The following is a 13,159-nucleotide window of genomic DNA, read 5'->3' on the forward strand; positions in this document are numbered from 1 at the left end:
TTCTGAGCGCATAGCCAGGAGTAACCCCTGAGCGTCACAGGGTGTGGCCCAAAAACCAAAAAAAAAAAAAAAAAAAAAAAAAAAAAAAAAAAAAAAAAAAAAATAACTGAGATAGTTACTACCTACAACTAACTATATAAATTGAGGTACTAGAGGGTCAATGATGGAGACAGGTGGAGGTTCAGGCGAGGTCTTGGCTGGGTGGGGGTGTCACAGGTTCAATGAACACCATGTAGAGGAAAGGTTAGAGCGGGTCCTGGGGCCCCTTTGCTTTGGAATTGGCTGTGACCTCAGCCATCACTACTTCTGGTTCCTGGTTTTCATAAAGAAATAGAATGTCCCCCAGGAGCCACATCAGATGAGATGACTAGCTGGTTGACTATAGAAATATAGAAACGGGAGCTGTCCAACGTGGCAGTGTAAATCACGTGTGTTTACGGAGGTTTCAGTTAATTACATGTAAACAAAAAGACCAGTTCTGCGGTCACCCTGGCCACAGGGACTCACAGTAAATGGAGCTAGTAAAGTGGAGAGGGTGGATCCTGTTATCAGGGCAGAAAATTCTAGGGACAGAAATGCTGTGAGATGCAGGTCGGGCAGCACACCCAAGCTTTGCTTTGAATGGGGATTAGAGAGCCAGGTGTCCACTCTGCCAGGCAACCTGCCAAGGGTAACTAGGTCTTGCTTAAAGATGGTACAGCAATGACCTTGCTACATCTCCAGGTTTCTATCCAGGCTCATCATTTCCTCAATTACAGATATGGTAAGTCACTTAACTGTTCATTGCCTCCATTTTCCCACCTATAAACTGGGAGCTGATGAAAGACCAGATTTTCTAGTATTGTTTAGATGAAATGAGATTCCAGTATGTACTTAGAATCCTACACAGGAGAGCAAGAACCTGGTAATCACACCTGTTATCACGGCAACTCCATAAGGTGAGGCTGTGTACATGCTGGTCAGGAGCCTCCTGAGCTCTGGCAGGCAGGTATGGCAGCTAACCAGCCCTTGCAGGTATGTTATCACCCACTGTGAAGGGAACTGCCCTGAGCCATTTATCTTGCAACACTTCAAAAACTTGAGAGGTGAGGAGGGGGGCATCTGGCCTTCTAGGGGCTCTCCTAAACCTCTTAGAACAATGATTCAAGAAGAAATATGATTGGGCTGGGCATGCAGGAAGGATGTGGCACTTCTGGGGTAGCGCTATGGGCTGGGTGGCCACAAATATTTCCCTGGCCTGCTCCTGGCCATAAAGGATTGAACTCAGAGCATGGCCTGCACCACTTCGCCAACCCCTTGGTTGAGAAATTTCTACATTTATTCTATAATTCAACATCTATGAAGGCTTGGTTGGAGCTCTGGAAAGGAGGAAAGCCGGGGGACCTGGGGGTTGCAGTTAGAGATCAATACACCTTGTCACCAGTCCAAAAAGTGTCCCCAGGCACTCTTAACTATGGAGGTAGTGAGGAGAGAGGGAGCCAGACCTTGAGTGAGCACTGGCTCCGGGCCTGGACTATTATCTCCTCCAGGAAACCTAGCCTCCTGCTCCTCGCTTCCGGGAAAGAGGAAACTGAGGCCTCATGCAGAAGGTCAGGAATCAGGGAACCCCCTCCTCCCTTCCACCCTCATCTCTGCCGAGGAATGGGGCTTGGGGCCTCTCAGTGGCCAGACCCCAGCCCTAAACTCTGGGCTCTGGGGTTGGGGTTTGAGAGAAGGGCTCCATACTGACCTGCTGCTCGTGGCTAAACAACTGGGGGATGAGGGACGCCTGTCCAAAAATCTGCAGGAAAGAGAGGGGGAGGGTTAGGGAGACCAAGCCTAGGGTCTGGGGTGGGCCCCACGGCTGGTCAAAGCTCCATGATGCACTGGCTGAGGACCAAGTGCTGCTACTAGGTCTCCTTGAGCTTCCTCCAGGATTGGGGGGCTCACTCCTGGGGCTGGACTCTGTCCAGATTGCCCTCAGCTCTTTATACTCTGTCCTTGGGCAACAGAACTGCCGCCCTCTCCACCCCATTCATCATGCAGGGCCTGGAGGAAGGAACAAGAGGCTTCAGAGACACACCAGACACTCTAGAGACAGTTCTAACTCTGCTGCCACAAGCTCTTGGGGGTGAGTTTTTGTGGGGTCTAGGTTGGGCAGGGAGGTATGGGAGGAAAGTGCTGAGTCCCATTGCCCTGCTGGTCCCATGTGTCTCCAGAGGACAAAAGGGTGGCAGGTGGATGGGCCAGGCAGCATTGAGAAAGAAACACTCAGAGAGATGTGGAGATGAGACACTCTGGAGGCAAAGAGGAGGGGAGAACAGAGAGGGAAAAGTGGAGGGAGCTATAACCCAGACAGGAAGTTGAAAGGAGTGTTTAGGTGGAAAAGATGGAGGGGCATCTGGGTAGGGGTAGAGGAAAACACATCAGGGCCCTGAGCACTGAGAAGAATGGAGAGCAGGTTTTCTGCCTGCCTGTGGGGTGCTCCTAGTCTGGAGAATGAAAAGCATCCAAGCAGCACTGCAGAGCCACAAACGAACTTTGAGAAAATGAACACGGTTCTTGATGGAACCACTGGGTCCATGGAAGAAAGTGACTAACAGGTGTATGTGTGTGGGGGGGACCTGAAGCAGTGCCAACAACTCCCAGACCTGAATGCTCTTGGGGAGGCTTCAGCAAAGGCATGAGGTATGGGGCAGGAAGATCAGTGGGGCTGAACTGAACAGCCAGAGTCTGTGGAGGTTTCCTAAGATAGCATTTCTCATTTGGGCCCCTAGGATAGTGCATTAGGCCACAGGTGAAAATCGAAGAAATGATGAGGGATGGGGCAGGCGAGCATGGCAAGAACCATGAGAGACACAGAGGGAAGCAAAGCAGAAAAACCAAAAGTAAGGAAGAAACACAAATAGCTGGAGAAGGTTGAGAGCTGTGACCTTAAGGCCTGGCTTGCACCTATGGCCAGTCTGGCCTTCAGTTTCTCCTTCCTGCTCCCTCTGACTGCTGAGAATCCAGTGCAGGAGGCAGGCAGTGGGTGAGGAGAGAGATCGGTTGCTATGCGTTTGTGCCAGGATGAGAGTGGCCTGGATGGAGGGTTCCACATCCTGATTCTGAACTTATTCTTCTTAGTATATGAGGACATTTCAGATTGGCGGATGCTTGGCCAGGGGGAGTGGGGTTTCTGAAGCCTTTTCAGTCCTGGTGATGGGGAGGCCAAGCAAGGAGGTGGCCTGCACTCTGCTTCCCTTAGCCTCCCTGTGTCCCACAGCAAAGCACCATCATGGGGTCTCCTTTCTCCTTCCACAGCAAGAGGTTACTAGTGAGTGCTGGCCTGTCCTCCCTTTGCAAGCCCCAAAGTGCTGAGCACACAGTTGGAGGTCAGTAGGGATATAGAACCACAGTGGCCCTCAAACTTTTTAAACAGGGGGCCAGTTCATTGTCCCTCAGACCATTGGAGGACTGGACTATAGTAAAAACAAAAACTATGAACAAATTCCTATGCCTACTGCATATATCTTATTTTGAAGTGAAGAAACAAAACCGGAACAAATACAATATATGGCCCACGGGTCATAGTTTGAGGATCCCTGGTAGAGGCCCAAGGCCCTGCCCAGCTTTGCCCAGCTCTGCCTGCTTGGTTTGTGAGGCCAGGAAATAATGGAATCGCCCTGTTCCAGGCTGTGAATCAAAGGTGACAAAGACCCACCCTCAAACCCCCACTGAGGGTCTTAGGAGCTGAGGCCTGAGAGAATTAAATTCATAGTGCAGAGCATTTCTTGGTGGGAAACAGAGCCATCTGACCTGGAAGTCCAATGTGACTCTGGGGAGGAGGGATACCTACTTTCATCAATGAATCTGGCATGAAAATGTAGGTCTCTAGGGCCTGACCCTTGTGGCTCTGGGTCTTACAGCATTGGTGTGACCCCTCCATCAGGGGCCCCTTCCCACCCTCAGACTCCTGCTTAGGTCATAACATCAGGGCTGGGGATTTTCCTGAGCCGCAGGGTGGCCTGTGGAGCAGAGACAAAGACTACAGGACACACAGGGCAGACATCTGGGCACCACTGCACAGGGGCTAGGACTGAATGTCTCCCCCTGTGTAGGAAGCTGCTGCCCGCGCCCCTCACCTGGCTGATGCAGCTGGAGTCATTGAGGCTGTCGCTGATGGGGTTGTAGTCCTCCTCCCAGCTGGGGCACTTGGAGGGCAGCAGCATGTCCACAGAATCCAGGCGGTCCAGACTCCTGGAGGGGAGTGAGGAGGAGAGGGGGCTCTGCTTACCCCATGCTCGACTTGGGATTCTGAGGCCCAATGGGAAAATAATTGGTCATCACCATCTGGTGGCTGAGAAAAGGATGGAAGTCGCTGCCAGCCAGGCCAGGGCCAGGGCGGAGAGTGCCCAGCCTGTTTCAAGGAGGCAGGAGCTCTTACTGATCTTCCCGCGGAAGCCTCTAGGTGGCAGCACAAGTTTGCTTTGGATTGTTCCAAACCGGAAGTTGACCAAAAGTAGTAAATCAATGTAAGAGTCCTTCCTTGCAGGTCTGGTGCGACTGGAGGGGATTGAACCCAAAGGAGTCGGAGGGACCAGGCTATGACTTCAGCCTAGGGCTGCCCAAAGGGTGCTTTTTATATGACGTCAAGGAGACTGGCCTTCACCAATCTCCCCCAAACACTTCTGGTTATCCTAGGCTGATGGTTCTTCAATCATTCTTGTATCCACTGACCTGGACTTCTTCCCTCCACTGCTCTGAATAATAGCTCAGGCCCTTGAAGTAGAAGGGCTGAGACTGGGTCTAGTGGTGACCCTGGGTATTCACTTCTGCCTCCTTGCTTAGGTATTTGTTTCTTCTCCTGTGGGGATGGGATAGGATTCAAGGGTGTGGACTGCTGTGCACAAGAGCAGATACAGAACTCAGCATGCAGCAGGCCCTAATAAATGGTTGAGGTACTATTCTTACTGATTTCCCTTTCTCTCAAGTCCTATGCTCCTAGCCTGCTCACAATGTCTCCTGCTCATCTGTAGAAAACCATATTCAGCTGGGATCGAGATGGGCCAGATGCATGTAAGGCAACCACACTAAGCCCTGTACTACAGCTCTGTCCGAGACTCCTGGTTTCCTTGAGTGCATAATCCTCCTCCTCCACCACTGTCACTTGACCTCCTTCATGAAGCCTGGATTTCTGCTTCCAGAGGATGAAGAACTAGGCCTAAGCATATTCCCTTGAATTCTTCCAAGTCTTTCTTTTCCTTGGTGAACTCTAAATCCCCTGTACAAAATGTCACCCATTTTGTACCTCATTTGAGACTTTCCATAACTATCATTCTGTGCTAAACCCCACAGTGACTACTTCAGGTGAAAGCCTCACATATATCTCACATTGTAATCTTGCTTCGGGTATACAGGCATTTCATTTCTTCAACCTTTCATGAACTCTTCTAAGTCTTAAAAAGAACAGGAGGGGGCGTGAATGGTGGAACTGCAGACCAGATTCTCTTTCTCCTAGTAACTTAGGTTCATATACATTTTTTTTTTGGTTTTTGGGCCACACCGGCGGTGCTCAGGAGTTACTCCTGGCTGTCTGCTCAGAAATAGCTCCTGGCAGGCATGGGATATGGGACACCGGGATTCGAACCAACCACCTTTGGTCCTGGATCAGCTGCTTGCAAGGCAAACGCCGCTGTGCTATCTCTCCGGGCCCCAGATTCATATACTTTCTAAACTTGGGGATCACCACAGGGGTCACTACAGAGTCATAGAGTAGGTTCTGGCCTTCTCTGGGCTGTACTGGTATCTGATGGATCTCTCAAAGGAAAACATGGATCCCTGGTGGCATTTCCCCTGTGGGAGTGGGATTCACTAAGGATGTGGCTCCTGGGCAAGATTTACATAGTTTTGTCAGAGATGCTGTCATAATTTATTGTTGGGTTTGGGCCACAATCGGTGGTAATCAGGTATTATACCTGGCTCTGTGTTCAAAGACCACTTCTAGTAGGGTTTGGGGACAGTCTATGTGGTGCCAGAGATTGAATCCAGGATAAGTGTGTTTCAAGGTAAATTCCCTACTCACTATACCATCTCTCTGATCCTCTCCTGGTTTATTTACGGAAGAGACTCCCTTGAGGTCGGGACTTAAATGTGTGGTGTGTGTGTATGTGTGTGTGTGTGTGTGTGTATGTGTGTGTGCATGTGTGTGTGTGTGTGTGTGTGTGCTCGCGAAGGAGGGCATGGGTGGGGTCCACCCTAGGACAGTAGTTTGCAAAGCCATCTTACCGAAGTGAGGCTAGCCTGAGACCATGGCTCTTTCTAATCCAAAAGCAGATTTCTCCGACAAGTGGATGGGGGACATTGTGTGTAGGAGTTCATTTTGTAGGCAAGACTTAAGGGGGCTAGAACCTTGGGTGGTGGTGGTGGAGTATTTGAAGCATGCAGAAAAGTGAGGTTCCTAGTGGCAGGACATACCTAGGTAGCAAGCATGGTTGAGAGCAGGTTGGGAACTTAGGGAGAGACCCACTCACTACCCAGGGAGGGGCTTGGGGGGGTCGGCAGAATCAGGTTGTGGGCGTGGCCCTTAGGATCCAATTAGGGGCAGAGTGCGGGGGGCGTGGCCCCACACTCACCTGCGGGGGTTGCTCTGCTCTCCCAGCGACTGCTGCGTGGCCCTCAGGTAGCTCTGGCGCCGAGCCGCTGTCTTGGGCGAGGGCTTGGGGCTCCCGCCGGAGTCATCGCTGTCCTCGTCGCCCATGGCCTTGATGTAGCTGCCACTGCGCATACGCCGGCACGGGATCGGGCCCTCGGTGGCGGAGTCGGGGTCGCGCGGGGACAGCAGCGCCGTGCTCCACTCGCCGCCACCCCCGGGCACCTGAGGAAGGGCCGGCAGGTCTCGGCGAGGGTGCTCAGCGGGCAGAGCGCCCTTTCTGTGAGCCCTCGGGAGAACCCCGCAGCTCCTGGCTGGGCTCTTGACCCACCTGGAGTGGGGTTCGGCTTTTGGGGCCCAGGGCTGGGCACGATATGTGGGTTCGGAACCTGTTCAGGATCACGATCAGTATGATGGCTTTGTGCCAAGCCACCCAGGCCCAAGTATAGTTCTCACCTGGTTCCCTGCCTCTAGGACGAGGGGACCGGACCTCACTGAAGCCGGCTCAGTACTGCTGGACTCAGGAGAGAGGATGTGGGCGGGGGTATTCTAGTATATCAGTCTGAGGCAGGGCCTTCAGGCCCTCCACAGCTCTTTTCCCACAGCAGAGTGAAGACAGGGCAGTCAGACAAGCATGAGGTGGAAAAGGAGCTGCGTTTTCCCACCTGAGCCTCAGATACCCACACACACACTTGGGGGACACTGAGAAGGGCTAGTGAAATGAGAGCTTTGAGGGAGTGCCCCTCGTGCTGGCAGTGACAGATCACTTGTCACTGCTTAGACAGGCTCTGATCCAGGCGGCCATTCAAGGGGGCATCCCATCTCCTTTTCTACTTGATGGCAGAGGACCTGTGCAGAGCCTGCTGCCTTCTGATGGATGAGGGGTGTGTGTGTGTGCACTTTCCCCTACAGTAAGAACATACTTCCACTCACACTTTCCTACCCACGCCCACTAGGTGTGCCCACCTTCTAATCTAAAAGGTCCCACCTGACTGAGGGTGATCTCCATACATCCCTCACACCTCAAAAGCCCAGGTCTACACCACTTGCGACAACTACCATGCCTACAGAAACTGCCTCTGCTCGTACTCTGTCCAATGGCTGATTCCCAGTGGTGGGAGGGTCCCAATGGGCTTCCCAACCTGAGCCTCCTCCACTTGGCCTCCCAATGAGCAGCTGCACCTTCTATCTCCATGGCCCTTGAGAAAGTTTGCTCCTGCTCAGAATCTGATGTTCCCCTACCCTACTCTCACTCCTCCTCTCAAGCAGGGAGCATATACCCCAGTGCCTACAGCTCCCCCTCCACACATTTTCATGTCCTTTCAGGAGCGTGTTCACATGTTCAGACCAGAGCACTTTTGGAGAGGAGGCCATGTCACACCACTCTCTGTTGTCTAAGAAAATGACTTGAGAGCCCGAGACATATCTACATGAACTAGTCCCAGATTTTATTTCTTTCTAATGAAAAAATAAAATCCTCTCCCAGAGTCTTGTCTTTGAAATTTTTGGGGGGGGGTCACACCCGGTGGCACTCAGGGGTTCCTCCTGGCTCTGTGCTCAGAAATCGCTCCTGGCAGGCACAGGGGACCATATGGGATGCTGGAATTCGAACCACCATCTATTTGATTTGGCTCTGTGCAAGGCAAACGCCCTACTGTGCATCTCTCCGGCCCCTTGACTTTGAAATTCTTTTTTTTTTTTTTTTTTTTTTTTGGTTTTTGGGCCACACCAGTTTGACGCTCAGGGGTTACTCCTGGCTATGAGCTCAGAAATCGCCCCTGGCTTGGGGGACCATATGGGACGCCGGGGGATCGAACCGCGGTCCGTTCCTTGGCTAGCGCTTGTAAGGCAGACACCTTACCTCTAGCGCCACCTTCCCAGCCCCATTGACTTTGAAATTCTATAGGGAAAGACAAGAACTCTGAGCTTTGGTGCTCAACTGATTCAGACAGACACCTATGGGCAGCTCCCCACAGAAGCCACACTGACCTTCCCCTTCAGGATGAGGTGAGCGCTCCACACACAAGTGCCCCTTCCAGCTTTAGGTTTCTGGCCACACCTTAATGCTTGGGTGCTTGCACCACTTCCTCATGACCAAGCCCTTCCATCCTCATGGGAACTAAAGCTCCCTTGGCTCTTCTCCCCACCACAAGGTTCTGCACCCTGACTTTGCCACCACCCACTTCATAGTCACTCCCCCTGCCAGCAGAGCACCCCAGAACTGGAGTAACAGAGCTACACTTGAGCAGTCGGACACTTTGCAGGAGCAGGTCCTTGGTGCCTCGATAAGCAGGTAAGCATTTGGAAGATAAACTGGATTGGAGAGATCTGCAGCCTCCAGTGCTGAGTTCAGTTCCTGGCTCATGGATTCATAGATGGTGCTTTCCTACCTGGAAACCTAATCACTGACACCAGATCCTATTCCTGGCATCAACTTTACCGTGGTACCATTCTGCTCGCCATCCCCTCTTTCCCATTTTTGGGCAATTTCTCTTTGCCACACCCTTGTCTGGTTCTAGGAGCACATAGCTGCACCCAATGTACTCTGTGTGTTCAAGGTCTGCAGAGGTGGGCACTCAGAATGGAGGGGTGGATAATTCTGGGTCAATCTTATAATAGAGAGTAGGGACTGGGAACCAGAGATGCAGCTCAGTGATGGAGGAGTCGCTCTGTAGCTATGTGTTTAATCCTTGGCCCAAACTCATTGTATATTTATATTATTATATAGATATTATAAATTATAAAAACTAGATGTTATAAATTATAGATATTTATAGAATTATAAATAAATATCTATAACAATCAAGGGGCCTTGGCAGAGAAGGGTCTGATCAGTGTCTGCTGGGAGCATGACCAGCGGGAAGAATTTCCACCTGTGCCCCCCAACCCGTGTCTTCCCCATGCCCCTCAGCCCACCGTGCAGGGACCAACCTGCAGGTAATGGTAGGCGAGCCCCTGGTGGCAGGATTTGGACTTCAGCAGGCTCTTGTCCAAGGTAGCTGAGGTCTTCTGGCAGACCTCGTGGGTGTGGCTGAGGGTCAGCGTGGACCAGGAGCCCCGCTTGACATAGTTGGTGTCAGTGCCAACGCCCAGGCTGGGGCAGGCGGCAGGAGGTGCGGGCGGGGGTGGCGGGGCCGTGAGCTCGGAGGCGGTGGTCTTGGCAGCCTTGAGCATGTGGCCGCTAATGGTGTTGTAGGCGTGCATGAAGTAGCGGGGCTGGGTGCGTTCGGGCTGGCGGCCCAGGGTCATCAGCCCGGAGGTGGGCCCAGGGCCGCGGAAGGCACCGCCCTCGCCGTCCAGGTTGTCATCCGAGCTCCACCAGCCCGAGATGTTGGAGCGGCTGCGCCTCTTAGGCTCGCCCGCCTTGGCCCGCTCCTTGCTCTTGGCCCTGCGGCCCTTGCTGTCCTCCAGAGCTCCTTTCTTGCTGCCATTGGCCCCGACCTTGCCGGCTGTGCCTTCCAGCGAGGGGGCCTTGGTGAAGAAGAGGCGCTGGACGGAGTGGACCAGGTGGCGGATGCGGCCAGGGCTCTCGCCCCGGGCCTTGGCCTCCCCACGTGGGAACTGGAGTGTGCTGAAGCCATCGCGGTGGATGGGCAGCTGCTTCTCGAACTGGTCCAGGAGGTTGGCCGGCAGTCGGTTGATCTTGGTGGCCTGGGCGTGGCTGGGGAAGGGGCTCTCCTCGGGCACCTCAAAGTGGGAGTTGTAGTGAATGCGGGGGAAGGTGCTGCTGGGTGCGGGCAGCTGGTTGCTGAGCGGGAAGAGCCCATCTCCCGGCAGGGTGTTGGGGCCAGGGAATCGGGCCTCCCGGGCGAAGGTCTCAGTGGGCGACAGCAGGTAGGGGTTGCGGTCGGGGCCTGTGAACAGGGGCTCGTGAGGGGGGTCCAGGCTGTCGGAGAGGTGGCGGGGGCGGCTGTCACCGAGGCCTTTCATGATCCCGGCCCTCAGGGCAGGGGCCGTTGCCCTATCGGGGCACCCGGGTGGCCTGTCCCGGGCAGTGACTGTCCTGGGGAGAGAAGACAGAGATGTCAGTGGGACTGGCTGGGAGATGGGGCTGGAAGGTAAGCGGGATCCCCACAGGTTTCAGGGCGTGGAGGGTTTCTGAGGACGTAGCTAACAACGTGTTAGTACCGATGAAAGCTAGAGCTCAGGCTCACAGGTTCTTATCCTTGGGCCTATTTCTGCTCTTTTTCTGACATGGAAATCCAGGTCTGTACCCAGACTTTCTGTCCCATCTGAATTATTTTTTAAGCAGTTTATTTTTTTTTTTTTTTTTTTTTTTTGTGGTTTTTGGGTCACACCCGGCAGTGCTCAGGGGTTACTCCTGGCTTCATGCTCAGAAATTGCTCCTGGCAGGCATGGGGGACCATATGGGACGCCGGGATTCGAACCGATGACCTTCTGCATGAAAGGCAAACGCCTTACCTCCATGCTATCTCTCCGGCCCCTTAAGCAGTTTATTGATTGATTGATTGATTGGTTTTGGGGCTACACCTGGTGATGCTCAGGAATTACTACTGGCTCTGTGCTCAGAAACTGCTCCTGGCAAGCTCGGGTGCCAAGAACATGGGTCTCTCCTACCCCCTCACTCCCAATCCACCCCAGGAAGTCTCTTCCCTTTTCTTGGCCTGGGTCTTCCCCTGTGCTTGAAGCTCTCCTCCCACTAGGCCTGCTGGGAAGAGTCTCAACACTTAGGCTGGCGTGTGTGTGTGCACAGCCTACGCTAGAACCAGCGTTAAAGCCCCAAGAACTGTTCATATATCACTTTATATGACTGAAGAGGGCTAATGGAGGTGATAGAGAATCCTGAAATGGGAGGGGTGATGATCCTATGTCCTTCAAAAAGAGGGACTGGGGGCTAGAGGAATGAGTGAGGACAGGAAGCTTAAGCAGAGGAGGAGGGCCAGAGGTAAGGGCAACCTCCAGCAGTGGGAAGAGCTCAAGCAACAGTTTCTCTCCTGGGGCCTCCTGAGGAATGTGGCTCTGGGCCACATTTGGATTGGTGCAGTTTAGATTATATTTAAGAAGGATGCTCACCAGCAGTTCTCAATGGCCCACATGGAGCCAGGGATCCAGTATGGGGAGGGCACCTCTGAAAGCAATCCCTGTCCTCCAGTTTGTTTAGCCATTCTCCTTGGCACCAATCCTGAGTGGTTTTATGCCTATACATCTGGAGTAATTTGTTATAGCAACAATATGACCACTTATACACCAGCCATGGGTCCAAGGCTGAGATTCCTTCCTGCTAGAGTAAGTCTCAAGGCAAAAACCTTGACTTCACCGAATGGGGCATGAAAAACACTGGTCAATGCTCAACTTCCTTCCACAGGGTTCGAAATAGAGGCACTCAGCTGGAAGAGCATCAAAATAACACAGTGAGTTCAGGGGCTGGATGAACAGCTCTTTCTGCTTCTTCACAGAGCTGCAACTGTCACCTGGGCTGGCGAGGCCTGAAAGTCACTTCCAGAAACTGTCCAACAACTGCTCAGAATCTGCCTAGACTCTGCTATTTGCACCCAGTGCACCCAGTGTGGACCCTCCCTCTCTGACCAGAGCTGCCTCTTGCCTCTCCGTGCCTGATGGGCTCTCAGAGTCCAGAGCATCTGGGGAATCCGTCATAGGGCTAAAGAATGTCAGTGTCCATGGTGGCTTTTTTGAATCCTGCCCCTTAGTCACTCAAGAATCACTCCTGGTAGGGATCCAGGGACCATATGATATTGGACCCAGGGCAATCATGTGCAAGGCAAGCACCCTACCTGCTTTACTTCTCTCTCTCTTGAAGATAATTTCTGGCAAATGCAAAGAGCACCCCCATATGCTCTGGCATCTCCTTTTTCTGGTCTTCTTCACATCACCTGAGGACCAGAGCTGTCCTATCAGCTCTACAGATGATGTCCTTGATGCCCATTTAGGTAGGGCCACTGACACTTAAGACTGGGAACACTGTGTGTAGCGAGGCTCACTTCCCGGGGTGCTGGAGGGGAGGCACTGGCTCCCAGGATCCCAAAGCATGCAGGGCCCAGCCCCAGAAGTGCACATGTGCTGAGCTTTCCCTGCTCAGGAAACCTTCTCCAGCCTCCCAGGGAGAAGGGGCTTCAATTCTGTGGCATTTCCTTTAGAGAAAAGTGACAACTAGGTCTAGGGAGATAGGACAAGTGCTTGGGGAACTGTGGAGGGCTGTCATAGATTTCTTTTTCTTTCCTTTCCTTTTCTGGTTTGTGGGGCCACACCTGTTGTCCTGGCTCTGGTGCTGCTCAGGGGACCATAAGGGATGCCAGAGACTGAACCCAGGTTGGCTGTGTGCAGAGCAAATACTCTACCCATTGTACTATTTCTCTGGCCTCTTCTTTCCTTTTCTTATTAAAAAATTGGGGGGTGGCATACCTGGTGGTGCTCTATAGTTAATCCTGGCTCTGCACTCAGGAATCACTTGTGGTGGACTTAGGGGACCATAGGGATGCTCGGTATGGAACCTGGGTCAGCTGCATATAAAGCAAGTGCTCTACCCATTATACTTTCTCTGACTCTATGGCACAGGCTTCTTTACCAGGG

The 13,159-nt window shown here is 52.7% G+C and overlaps 1 protein-coding gene across 3 annotated transcripts in view; it reads right to left on the bottom strand.

Moving 5' to 3' along the window:
* DLGAP4 (DLG associated protein 4) overlaps positions 1-13,159 on the bottom strand; it is a 225,283-nt gene that overhangs the window by 82,594 nt on the left and 129,530 nt on the right. For all 3 annotated transcript variants that reach the window (XM_049779145.1, XM_049779146.1, XM_049779147.1), the window contains 4 exons: positions 9,542-10,613; positions 6,594-6,835; positions 4,104-4,218; positions 1,730-1,780 (listed from right to left, as the gene is read on the bottom strand). In XM_049779145.1, the coding sequence (XP_049635102.1) occupies positions 1,730-1,780; positions 4,104-4,218; positions 6,594-6,835; positions 9,542-10,540 (1,407 nt within the window). In that variant the 5' untranslated portion in view covers positions 10,541-10,613. The remainder of the gene's footprint in view (positions 1-1,729; positions 1,781-4,103; positions 4,219-6,593; positions 6,836-9,541; positions 10,614-13,159) is intronic.

Source organism: Suncus etruscus, chromosome 9, assembly GCF_024139225.1.
Source record: "Suncus etruscus isolate mSunEtr1 chromosome 9, mSunEtr1.pri.cur, whole genome shotgun sequence".
Taxonomy (NCBI): domain Eukaryota; kingdom Metazoa; phylum Chordata; class Mammalia; order Eulipotyphla; family Soricidae; genus Suncus; species Suncus etruscus.